Below are 13,537 nucleotides of genomic sequence, written 5' to 3'. Positions count from 1 at the left end.
GCTAATGAACCCTGCATATTTCATTCGACAAACACACGAGGCGGGTATTTCTCCCCCCCCCCCCCCCCCCTAACTTCAACCACTTCCAACCAACTGCAACCCCAGCTCCGGCCTGCATGGTTCTTTGTAGGCCTCAGCCACAGACGGTCAGACTTATACTTTCCGATATATAACATATACTCAGAGGGGATTTGGATTGACCCCTTGCTCCTGATTGGATGACTATTTTGTCTATCTCAGTTGGCCGCTCTTGATTTGATCGCTTTGTGGACTTTTGTTTGTCCCACTAAAGAGCATTTCACTCTTGAATTCCATCTGGACAAGCTGTATCCTTCCGCAGCACACTTGAGGGGTCTCTTTTTATTTGCTATTGGTCACTCCATCGGCGTGCAGGAGCTTTCCGGATCTCTCCCCCATGTTCCAGAATGTTGGACTTGAATGTGTCTGAATCTTGACACATGCGTTCGCATTAGAGTGACCCGAGTTTTAAAGCCAAGAACCGGGGCATTTCCCAAACATAGAAGAAGGACTAACATTTACCTTCAACCCAGCGCACAGAATGACAGCACTCCTTAGCAGAGAATTACAGAAAAGGCAGTAAGAACATACATAAAAGGCCTTATTAAAGCCAGTTGCATGCCTGTTAATGAAATTGCTTTCTTATAACAGCTGCTAACTATCCCTGCTTTGCAAAACATAAAAAGATACCACCCACCCTTTTCAGCCGACCCTTTAAAAAAACGGGACATGAGCCTAATTTCCTGAAATCTGCCGGAACAGCTTGCGAAAAACAGGGACTGTCCGGGCAAATCCGTGACACCTGGTCACCCTAGTTCGTATGCCAGTGCCAACACCCACTGTCAAAGCAAATAGCTCAGAGAAGTATTAGCTTGGCCAATGCTTGCTCTTTTTGCGTGAGCGTTCTCCATTGCAGTGCCCGTCCTTTTGGACCTCTTAGTCAACACATAACTAGCAATTCGTAGTCACCAAGTAATGCCTGACCCTCCTCGGCGACTTAACTTCGCGCCTTTTTTAGTCATTCGCACGGAGTAGCTGTTTTCATTACGCACTTCACCAGCATTACTTGCGGTATCTTTTAGTTAACACATAACTAGCAATTCGTAGGCACCATGTAATGCCTGACCCTCCTCGGCGACTTAACTTCGCGCCCCTTTTTTAGTCATTCGCACGGAGTAGCTGTTGTCAGTACGCACTTCACCAGCATATCTTGCGGTATACTCTCCCTTGTCTTTAGTTCACTGTAACTCGACGCATGCTCACACATTAGCATGGTTCCTTGGTACCACAACTGAACGTTGTCACTGTTGCTATCGTACCGTCCTAATTTCTTCTCTCTCTTTTTCTTCAATCACCTCTTATCTCCTTCTCTACATCACCCCTGTTTGTTTTCCCACAGGCAATTTCCTTAAACAATCAAGCATGTACACAATATTGTCCTGATGATGATCCTAGTATCTTCTTAACAGGATCGAAACGTCGTCGACCTTATACAAACAGTATGCACATTAATCCATTGTGTAAAGAAGTGCATTCGCTGTTTTGAAAACACTTAAAACATTGGACAATGTAAACAAGCTTCTCCTTGTCTTGCCTGAAATGTCTTTGTGTGTTTTGTAATGTCACTGTTCTTATTGGATACAGGACTGTGTCCCACTAAAATTGTGTTGTTTTATATGTGCATTGTTTTATTGAAGAATTAAACTGTTTGTCCGGCTGGACATCCAGAATATAGTATCGATTCTGAACTATATTTATTTCATCCTTATTCAAATCACTTGAGGACCACTGTTTCTTGTAATTAACTATTACCCAAGGTCCTTGATTACCCTTTGGGGTCCCTTGTCTTTTTTAAATATGCTCTTTTTGCGTGGCCTTGTCTTCTGAACATTAGACACCCCCTTTGACTTTCCATTTTACAAGGCCACTACTTCACAAGTGGTGTATACTAGACACGTTTCGGTAACTAGACCGCTTTCTCCGTAAGACACAGTGCTGCCATCATTTTACCTTACTTTTACACACCCGTTGTTTTCAGGTGTATTTGTTCAATTTGATTATTGATGTGAATTTGAATACGACACCCAGAATATAATCTGCCCCCTTTCTTCCCATTCCTCCATTCACCAGACTCTGTCCTCTCTCCTGCCCCATTCTGTCCATTTCATTCAGCCCACTCTCTTCTCCACTCACTTCCATTTAAACCTACTCTGCCATCATGCCACCTACCCTTCTCTTGTCTCTCCTCTACCCTCTCTCTCACTCCTAGTTATACCCCCACATCAAAACTACCCCTCCTTTGCCACAGCTAGCAGAGCTATCTCTCACCACAAATAACTGAGCAACCCCTTACCTTTCACAGATCACTTCTTTCCCACAGCAGCTTGGCGTCTTGGTCAGTGCAGACAGTAAAGCTATCCCTCGTCTATCTGAGACAGCAGAGCTGCCTCCCACCTGTCACAGGCAGCAGACCAAACTTGCATTATTTACATAGCGCCCGTCATCACAGACTATCAATAAAAATCATAAAAGCGGCTCGAAAGAGTTGGCGCATCTTTTTAATGATGCACATGAGGAGGATTTATATATATATATATATATATATATATATATATATATATATATATATATATATATATATATATATATACACACACATATACACACACATATATCTGGCACCACCGGCGATCAGGCAGGACAGAGGCATTGCTGCTGATAGTGCGTGTGAAAAAAAAAAATATATATATATATATAGAGAGAGAGAGAGAAATAGAAAATAGGAGAAGGAAAGAAATCGGATCAGAAAAATGCTGCCACTCCCAGGGCCATAATACCAATGCAAGAGAGCCAATGGCTGAAGCTCCCTGAAATTGGCAACCCATTGTCCCACACATAATGTCATCATGGATACAAATACACTGGTTCTGGTACCAAATGAGTGCCAGCACTTTTCTGATCATGGGCACATCCACTTGAAAATAAGTGCGCTTCAGCGGCAAGACCGCTGGGCCAGTTGTTCAGTTTTCAAATTTTTCCTAACGTTTCCTTCCTTCTCACCCTTTTATTGGAATTGTTTTTAGAGCATACTACAGCTCCCCAGACAACGCTGACTGGCTGCTTGCCTGCCGTTTATTTCATCTGCAGTGCGCTGCATCCTGCGGAGCCACAGCCATTAGAACAGGCCGCCATCATGGTATGGTATTATCCAGAGTTTCACTGTTTTACCATTCCAAGATGGCCAACACGTTGGTTCTCAACGTGATGCCAGGGCTTTAAGTGTGGTGAAACACTAGGCGGGGTTCTTAAAGGAGAGTGGCCTTTTTAATTAAGGGTGTGACTGTTCTTCCTTTCACACCTTATTCTTATGTGGTCTGTTAGACACTTGTGCCCTTTTTCTCTTTAAATCTTTTTGAAATCCCCATATGCACCTCTTATCTCTTTCCTCTTCGACACCATCTTTTCACTCTACTCTGTATGTACTTCTTCGGTCTCCTTCACTTCACCATCTCACATACACACATACAAAAAGCACCCACTCACCTCTAGGCACTGCATTTACAAATATTTTGACCTCTGTTTATCTCCTTCACACATATTTGCAAAGAATCACAGTTATGCAACAGGCATACGTGACCATTACTCTTTGCTCTCTACAGAGAGGCCAAGGATTGGATGACCATGTTTTGTGAGCACCTTCTCACCAATTGACCGCCCCTGTGAATATCTCACACTTCCCTCAGCCTCGACCGTAGAACTCTCAATCGTAGTCCATTATAAACACACGGATGCAACTCAGCTCAAAGATTTCACTATGCAGAGTATTATGCTACAGAAACATAACATGAACACCATAACAAACACCTGTAGGGAATGGAAGATGAAGTAAAATATGTAAAATACAAAAAAAAACAGGAAATAAGTTGCTTACTTCGATTACCATAACATGTTTTTAAATTAATTGCCCAGAAATCGATCAGTGTTTTTGTCTGTAATGTTATGGACATGCTTAAAGGCCCCAGTAAGGACCCATTTCTATGTTAGCTTTTATTTACTATCGGGACTGAGACGACCCTCGTAAAGCTCTGGTGGCAGCCATGAAGGAACTTCAAAACTATCAAACACCATGGACAATACCAGTGCAAGATGGCCACATGCAGCTAGGTTTATTTTATTTTTTATTGCAAGCTCATCTTTGCCCTAGATTATTTTAATTTGTCTTTTATAAGTTGTGGAGTCTGTCTGCAAATTGGCAGTAGCTGTATAAGGGTGTGAATGCACAAATGAGTCAAAGGATGGATGAATGCATGAGTGCTAAGTTGGGTGACAGAGTGCTTGCATGATGACTTGTTGAATGCCTAAACGCATCATTTCTCAGGAGGCGCTGATTTAAAAGACAGACGTCCCAATGCTTGTTTTTTTTATTAATTCTAGCTTTCTTTGTGCTTTCCCCCTCTCAAACCCACCTCTATTTTAACACCCCCCCACACACACTTCTTCCTGGGTTCCTCCTCTTCTCGGCCCCCTCGCCCCCAGCCTCTCCCCTCTCTCACTGTGTGCTCTGTGTTTTGACTGCCTCCCCCCGCCCATGCCCAGCCTCCTTCATCTTCCCCTCCCACACCACCTCCCCCCTCTGCCCATCCATCCATTACCAGCAGCCGGTCCGAGAGAAGCCGCTGTCTCCGGAGCTTGTCCGGGAGGGATGCTGCTGAGCCCGGACCTCCCAGAGCAGCTCCTGCACCCCCTCACCAGCGACTGACCCCCCACCCCCCACCCGCCGGGTTCCCGGGGGAGAGCCTTCAACCTCCGCCTTTGTGCGCTGCGCGGACGCCGCTCCGTTTCTTATCTCTCCTGCAGCTAGCTACCTGATGACTCCAGGGACCGGGGGCATCTTCAGCGCAACCCCCTCCCCCCACCGCCACCATCCATCATCTTAGCAAGGAAGAGCCGAGAAACCACAGCCCTGCGGCACTTTCCACAACTTCCAGGTCGGAAACAGAGCCTGAGGCAGACGGCCGCCGACTTTGAAACAATTTATATAGCGCCAACGGGACTGTATCTCAAGGCGCCGAGAGGCACTTTGGTGCTTTGTGGGCCGCCGCAGAATGGGCCGCATTCCAATCTGCGGTTGCATGAACACCTCCGCAGCAGGCGCAGTAACCCACTGAGCTCCCGCATTGTTTCCTCGCCTGGTGCCCTGGTAGAAGATCCATTATCCTCGCGGAGGGGTGGGGGACACTCTCTGTTGGACTTCCGGAGCCGGGCGATCGCTGAACGCCCCCCATGCTGGCACTGAAATTAGATTTGGAGTTCTTGTGACACGGGGAGAATTGCCCAGGGTCACCGGGGCAAGGGCCGGCTGGGCATGGGCGTGAACCTTCTGAATAAACCCTGCACGTCCCAGTGGGACCGGATTAAACCTGCTGCTCATAAACAGGACATTTGTCGATTCGTTCCAAGTTGGCCACTTTCTATTTTGACTGTGAGAAACTTTCCTCGCACCCTTTCGTTCAGCGTCCGTAGTGTTGTTTTCACAAAGAAAAACGGGTTGCTTCAGCCATAAGGATTTGCACTTTTTATGTTTGTAAAGCGCTAACAAGGACCGGTTTTACGGCGCATCCGGACGAACAGTACATACAATTCCATGAGGACAGTGGGATTGTGTACATAGGGAATATAACATTGCACAACAGGTGATTTTTTTTGCTCTGCAAGTTGTAACTGTGCACTTCGAATGCAGCGCTGCGTTTGAACAGGGCCGCCTTTGGGCGCTTGGGAGAACTGGGCGTGGTGTAGCTGTTTTTGGAAACTGCAGATTGGGAGGTCGCGGGGATGGATGCGGGTCAGTCACTCTCTTGTGAGTGACACAGGGATGGGCCAGCGTGGGAGGCTTGCACTGTGAGAAGCTTGGAGACGTGCCCACCCCACTGCCGCCCCTGTATTGCGCCCCTCTTTCTCTCGTGACCCGGTGACCTTTGCGTCGCGAGGATGGAACACGTGGCCAAGTGGCTGAGGGACTACTTGAGTTTGGGGAGCAGGAGGTCTCCCCCGCAGCCCCCCAAGCCCGACTACACGGAGAGTGAGATCCTGAAGGCCTACCGTGCCCAGAAGAGCCTGGACTTTGAGGACCCCTACGAGGATTGCGAGCCCCCCCTCCGGGAGGAGGGGGCCCCGGAGTGCCACGAGTCTCCCTCGAGGAGCCTGGGCCCCGAGGTGAGATTCGTGTCCCCCAAGCATCGGCTCATCAAAGTGGACTCCACCGACCTCAACAGGAGCAAAGTGCTGGCGGCTGCAGCGGGGGAGGCCCTCGCCAGGGCTGAGCCGGTGAGTGAGCAGCGAGGTCTGCAGGTTCTCAGTGACTGAGCTCTCAGGGCGGAGGAGTGAGCAGCAAGGACTGTCAGGGTATTCTGTGACTGAGCTCCCAGGGCGAAGGAGTGAGCAGAAAGGACTGGCAGGGTACTCTGTGACTGAGCTCCCGGGTGGAGGAGTGAGCAACGAGGTCTGCAGGGTACTCGGCGACTGAGCCGGGCGCAGGAGTGAGCAGCAAGGACTGTCAGGGTACTCTGTGACTGAGCTCCCAGGGCGAAGGAGTGAGCAGAAAGGACTGGCAGGGTACTCTGTGACTGAGCTCCCGGGTGGAGGAGTGTGCAACGAGTTCTGCAGGGTACTCAGCGACTGAGCGGGGCGGAGGAGTGAGCAGCAAGGCTGGGCAGGGTACTCTGTGACTGAGCTCCCGGGTGGAGGAGTGTGCAACGAGTTCTGCAGGGTACTCTGTGACTGAGCTCCCAGGGCGAAGGAGTGAGCAGAAAGGACTGGCAGGGTACTCTGTGACTGAGCTCCCGGGTGGAGGAGTGAGCAGAAAGGACTGGCAGGGTACTCTGTGACTGAGCTCCCGGGTGGAGGAGTGAGCAGAAAGGACTGGCAGGGTACTGCATGACTGAGATCCTAGGGCAGAGGAGTGTGCAGCCTGGTCTGGCGGGTTACTCTGTGACTGAGCTCCTAGAACAAATGAGTGAGCAACTATGACTTATAGGTTACATATTGCAGAGTTCTCCGGGAGCGTGAGCTTCAACTAGAGCTTTCAGGGTAAGAGTGAGTGTTCCTTGGGAATCACAGGTTAGTGTGTGACTGAGCTCCCACTTCAGGCGAGCGTTTAACCCGGCCTAAAAGGTCAGTATGCGACTGAGGTCCCAGGGCATGGAATCGTGTAATTGGGGGTCTCCCGGCGGGTGAGTGTGCCTTGAAGCATCAGGTTGTTGTGTAAATGAGCCGCCAAGGCTCGTGAGTGTGCACCTGGGGCTCACAGGTTCCTACAGCACTGAGCTCCAGGGCATGTGTGGCTCTGCCTCCAGGGTAGGGGGTTGCACGTGGACAGAGAGGTCAGTGTGTGACTCGGCTCCTTAGGCCGGCTTTAAATGTGACCGACAAGATAGTGGTGAATGAGCTCACACGGTGCAAGAGTGCCCTAGCCGGGACTGACAGGCTGGTGTGCAAGCGAGCTCTCGGGGCACGTGCGCGTGAGTGGGACTGACAAGTTAGTGTGCGACTCAGCTCCCAAGGAAGGCTAGTGTGCGTCTGTGATTGACAGGTTAGTTAGTGCGTGACTCAGCTCCCAAGGCAAGCTAGTGGGCATCTGTGATTGACAGGTTAGTTAGTGCGTGACCCAGCTCCCAAGGCAGGCTAGTGGGCATCTGTGATTGACAAGTTAGTTAGTGCGTGACTCCGCTCCCAAGGCAGGCTAGGTTGCATCTGTGATTGACAGGTTAGTTAGTGCGTGACTCAGCTCCCAAGGCAAGCTAGTGTGCATCTGTGATTGACAGGTTAGTTAGTGCGTGACTCAGCCCCCAAGGCAGGCTAGTGTGCATCTGTGATTGACAGGTTAGTTAGTGCGTGACTCAGCTCCCAAGGCAAGCTAGTGTGCATCTGTGATTGACAGGTTAGTTAGTGCGTGACTCAGCCCCCAAGGCAGGCTAGTGGGCATCTGTGATTGACAAGTTAGTTAGTGCGTGACTCCGCTCCCAAGGCAGGCTAGGTTGCATCTGTGATTGACAGGTTAGTTAGTGGTGACTCAGCTCCCAAGGCAGGCTAGTGTGCATCTGTGATTGACAGGTTAGTTAGTGCGTGACTCAGCCCCCAAGGCAGGCTAGTGTGCATCTGTGATTGACAGGTTAGTTAGTGCGTGACCCAGCTCCCAAGGCAGGCCAGTGTGCATCTGTGATTGACAGGTTAGTTAGTGGTGACTCAGCTCCCAAGGCAAGCTAGTGGGCATCTGTGATTGACAGGTTAGTTAGTGCGTGACCCAGCTCCCAAGGCAGGCTAGTGTGCATCTGTGATTGACAAGTTAGTTAGTGCGTGACTCCGCTCCCAAGGCAGGCTAGGTTGCATCTGTGATTGACAGGTTAGTTAGTGCGTGACTCAGCTCCCAAGGCAAGCTAGTGGGCATCTGTGATTGACAGGTTAGTTAGTGCGTGACCCAGCTCCCAAGGCAGGCTAGTGTGCATCTGTGATTGACAAGTTAGTTAGTGCGTGACTCCGCTCCCAAGGCAGGCTAGGTTGCATCTGTGATTGACAGGTTAGTTAGTGCGTGACTCAGCTCCCAAGGCAAGCTAGTGGGCATCTGTGATTGACAGGTTAGTTAGTGCGTGACCCAGCTCCCAAGGCAGGCTAGTGTGCATCTGTGATTGACAAGTTAGTTAGTGCGTGACTCCGCTCCCAAGGCAGGCTAGGTTGCATCTGTGATTGACAGGTTAGTTAGTGCGTGACTCAGCTCCCAAGGCAAGCTAGTGGGCATCTGTGATTGACAGGTTAGTTAGTGCGTGACCCAGCTCCCAAGGCAGGCTAGTGTGCATCTGTGATTGACAAGTTAGTTAGTGCGTGACTCCGCTCCCAAGGCAGGCTAGGTTGCATCTGTGATTGACAGGTTAGTTAGTGCGTGACTCAGCCCCCAAGGCAGGCTAGTGTGCATCTGTGATTGACAGGTTAGTTTGTGACTGAGCTCCTAAGGCTAGTGAATGTGCACCTGGAATGGACAGGTGAGTGTGCAGTTGGGTTGAGCCTACTGGGCTTCCTGGATTGACGAGTATATAGGTAGAGCTCCTTGGCAGGGACATTTGCAACTGGTCTCATAGCCAGGGGGGGGAAGTCTATATTAAACTGGGACTCTTGGAAAAGAGTTTGCGGTCATGACAGCTGGGGGGCTTGACAGCTGGATGGACAAACATCAAAAGCCGACGCGTCTCTCTCCCACTCTAAGCTTTCATCCCTCGTTGCTGCTGAAGCAGCGGGTCCAAGGTTTGTTCCATAAAACAAAACAAAGGCTCTTCGCTAACAGGTCCCAGCTGCCTGTCTGGGTGACACCAGGATAAATCCAGTGTTGTGGGAACGATGGAAACTGTCTCACCTGTTCGGTTGAGTCTGAAAGTGTTTATTGCAAAAATGAGCAGTCTGTGAGTCAGAGTTTACTGAGGAGGAGATCAGATGTGGAGCTGGGCTCTCTCAGATTGTCTGCCAGAATCACTGAGTGAATAACCATCTGGCTAACTGAGCTCAAAGGATTTAGTGGCTGCCTTCACGAGAAACAAAAATGGAAACAGTTGCAATCCAGCAAGTAGGTTTTCAGCGTTCACGTCTTGAGGGCCAGGAAGTAGCGCGTCTACCGCTCATCTGGTACGCTAAGTTAGCGTAAGCAAGAAAACACAGCAGTAGCACGTTGCGTTTACCCTAAGATGGATAAATGCATTTGACACTGTTCTGTAATTACCTATACGTTGTATGTGGGTGCACTGATTTTTCTGTCACACCACAGGTGCCGTTGCAGTGAGGTGACCCAGCGGTGAAAAATGCAAACTGCAGTTATTTGCACACGCGTTCTGGAAACTCACTCTTTCACGAGGAAGATCATGGGTGGAAGAAATATTCTTTTGCACCATAATGGTGGGCAGAGGTGGACAACCTTGGTGACTGTAGTGAAAATAGTTCTGTAGTATTTCTAAAGCCCGGATCTAGCCAAAAGGCCATGATGCCAGCCCAGGTGCCTTAGCCCTGGTCACCGGTGGCTGTTGTCTTGGACTCTGGTTGCCATGGCCTTGGTCTCAAGTGGCTGCTGTCCTAGTCTCGTGTTACTCTAGTCTGAGTCTGTTGTGGTCTCAGGTGATATAAGAACCCACCACTGGACTCTTCCGTTCCAGTTGTATCGGTCTGAGTTAGAGACAGCTTTAGAGTGGAATTCGATCCCTGCCCTAAAAACCTTTAGAAGAATCCTAAATAATAAACAATGCATGCATACATGGATACATACAGGGCCTTCGGGTCAGTCCTCTTCATCCGTTGGTCTGTCCAGCTGTCATTCACATTTCGTTGCCGCCCATCACAGCTTACAGTATTGGACAGTGGATCAACCAACTTTAGTCACAGGCTCTCCTGCTCTGAGAATGATGGCATTTTGCCCTATCACATGTGCATGTCTAACTGAAACGCAGACCAGCGCTAGGGCAGGACAGCGATTATTTCTGCCTATGCTTTTTTTCCAGTTTAATCTTTATTTTTTAACCATTTACGTGTTTTTAAACAAGGTCTTTAGACTAGAGTCATTCAAAGCCAATAGTACCCATTCTTGCACCAAGAAGAATCCTATTTTCCCCTAGATACCCATTAGAATTAAGAAAGGTTTCCACGTATGCTTGCATTTTAGGAAGCGCCCATCTGTTCTATTAAAATTAACGTGATGGTAGCTTTTTGTTTCATTTTTTGTTTTTTAATTGAAAGCACGTGGCAGCCACTTTTAGGCAGTTGTATATTTTCTTTTTCTATTCATGGCATATGCTTGCAATTCAAATAATATGTATCTATTGCACCAGCTTGCCAACACCTGATGTAGTGACATTGCTTGTTTTAGTTGTCTTTATAGTTGCTCACTCCCTGAACTTTCAGTGCTGTCATTGGGCACACCGAGGGCCATACCACCAGAGCCAGGGATCACCAGAAGAGGGCTCCTGGTAGAGGCCACTGTCCAAGCCAGAGGTTTATCCTAGCTTAATTTGTCCCTGGAGGTTGGTGGCCCCCTCTTAGCTCATACTCTCACCGGTTGCTTCCACCATGGCTCTCGTTTGCCCGTTATAGGGCGGGTGCGGGCGCTTGATAACCTGTTTCAACCGCAGGGGGTGTCTTCTCTGTACATGTGGAGTCGTTTGCCTGGGAAAGTTCTCTGAATCTGTCCAGCCAGACTCTGCAGAGAGGCTCCAGTCTAGAGGCTTCACAGGTGTGGTGTAGACGAGCCATACGCTGTAGCTTCTAGGAGCTAAGAGCTGTGCCAGGAAGGAATGTCTGATGGGCTGAATGAACACTGAACAGTCAGTACATCTCGAGACAGTCAGCTTGCAGAGTGTCCGGGAGTTGCAGCAAACTCCGAAGAAATATTTCTAAAAATAAATATGCAGCAGTTTAGCACTGAAACTTTCGTGCAAATCCCTGTGGTGCCATCTCTCCTTCCAGCCTGGCCTGATTCTAACTTTGGCATTAACTTTCATGGGTGCGAGGTGAGGGCTACTTTTTCTCAACAATAGGCAGGGATTTCAAAAACATTAAAGACTTGGGTCGGATTTTGAGACTTTTTGGATGGTGGGCACATCCAGTTGCATCCTCTGCTGAGGGAGGCTCACAGTCGGAGTTCTGGACCCCACCGGTATACATTGCAGTGTCAGGAGTTACCAGATCCCTCTGTCCAGGTTTTCCCTCTTTTGATAGGGCGCTTAGTTACTGTCATTTTATAGGATGGTGCATTACCAGACATGTTCCTCTATGCACTGGGTTGGAGTTAAGCCCCTCCCTGCAGCATTCTTACCTTTAAGTGAAGCTGTACATACAAGAACGTATCTTTCGCATTCTAAAGATGACTTCTCAACCCAGTGCATCAATTTAGCAGAATGGTAATGGTGTTCTGGAACGCGTCCAGTTCTCTTTACTCAATGCTGCTTCACGAACAATCCCTAACAATCACAGTTCGACAATCTTCAAGTGTTTGATGACTTCTAGCTCTCCCTACCAGATCCCTCATCCCAACCACAAGGGTTCTTGGGTGTCCTTTCGTCTCATAATACCAGGTTCTCTTTACTCGGTTCTGCGCCTCCACCAATAAGGATTCCAGCGAGTCCCTTTGTTTGCTGTTTCCTGGTTCTCTTTACTCAATCCGCATCACAACCAGTCAGGATTCCAGAATGCCCCTTTGTTTGATGGCGTCTGGTTCTTTACCCCATCCCGCTTCACCTACAATCAGATTCTAGGGTGGGTCTTTGTTGGCCGATACCTTGTTCTCTTTACCACATCACCAACAATCTGATTCAAGGATACACCTTTGTCGGGTGTTGTCTTGTTCTCTTTACCAAAACCCACAATGCCAGCTATCACCATCAGTAGAGATTCCAAAATGTCCCTCGATACTGTCCGGCTCTATTTACCCATTCTTCAATCACTAACATTCAGGATTGTAGAATGTCTCTTAGCTTGATGGTGTCTTGTTGGGTTTGAAACCTACTGTGGCGTAATTTCCCATAATGGACTCCCCTTCCTGATATGCGATAAACTGACTAAGACTGATCTCCCTCTTTACAGGTCGTAGAGGACAGCGAATATTCAGACCCTTTCGATGCACAACGCGGATCAAGAGAGGAGGCGGAAGAGGCACCAAGACCAGAGAGTAATGGCTACATGGAACCCTACGAAGCCCAACGGGTGATCACAGGTGAATGTGCAGAGGGCCAAAGGTCAACAATAGGGGTATTACTCCAGAGATTGGAACCTCTAGGAAGCAGCTAGTAGGGGGATATCTCCCCATTTCCCGGTGGGTCACACCACGTATTCTAGGTTTAATGTTTTTGTGGGGCTCGGTAGGGTTGGGCCATGTCCTATGTCAGTATCTCCCCATCCATCCTTGTGCCCTGTTTAAATCCTTGAACTTCGTCGAAGTCTATTGACTGTGTTTTTCCTGACCCCAGATTGCCATTGGAGAGGAGATCGGGAGCCCGAGGGAGCCAAAAAATCCATGAAGGTGCTGCAGCTCTATGACACCCCATACGAGACGCACATCCGAGCCGACTCAGACCCTGAAGTAAGCCTAGTGGGCAGGGGCCGCGAGAGCCGCCTGCCCCAAGATGACGAGCGGCCTGCCGACGAGTATGACCAGCCATGGGAATGGAAAAAAGACAACATCTCCAGAGCCTTCGCAGGTACCTCTAATGCCCATGTCACAATCCCTCTCCTCTCATTGGGTAAAGCTCAGGAACGTAGTGGGCATCTGGTGTTTCCCCGGGAGGCTGGAAGGTCGAGGGCTGTGGAGACCAGTTTTGTTACTGGGGGCAGGTTTTGCAGCGCTGCTACAATATTGGGCCCCAGTAGCAAATTCAGCAGTGCTTCACACTTCCACCGAAGACCCCTCCCCTGCCCGCCAGGGCTGGTCCGATAAAATTGCCAGGGCTGCTTTGGGTTCCAAATCCGGCCCTGGTACAGTTCTTGGTATGGCAAGCAT

The 13,537-nt window shown here is 49.2% G+C and overlaps 1 protein-coding gene across 1 annotated transcript in view; it reads left to right on the top strand.

The window, feature by feature from the left end:
• The first annotated feature begins 5,324 nt into the window (after positions 1-5,324).
• The window catches only part of SHD (Src homology 2 domain containing transforming protein D), a 35,416-nt gene continuing 27,203 nt past the window's right edge, over positions 5,325-13,537 (top strand). The window contains exons 1-3 of the mRNA XM_085637844.1: positions 5,325-6,342; positions 12,625-12,754; positions 13,008-13,238. Coding sequence (XP_085493970.1) covers positions 6,007-6,342; positions 12,625-12,754; positions 13,008-13,238 — 697 coding nt within the window. The 5' untranslated portion in view covers positions 5,325-6,006. The remainder of the gene's footprint in view (positions 6,343-12,624; positions 12,755-13,007; positions 13,239-13,537) is intronic.

Source organism: Triturus cristatus, chromosome 12 (assembly GCF_964204655.1).
Source record: "Triturus cristatus chromosome 12, aTriCri1.1, whole genome shotgun sequence".
In the NCBI taxonomy this organism is placed as follows: Eukaryota; Metazoa; Chordata; class Amphibia; order Caudata; family Salamandridae; genus Triturus; species Triturus cristatus.
This window is presented reverse-complemented; position numbering and strand designations above follow the sequence as displayed.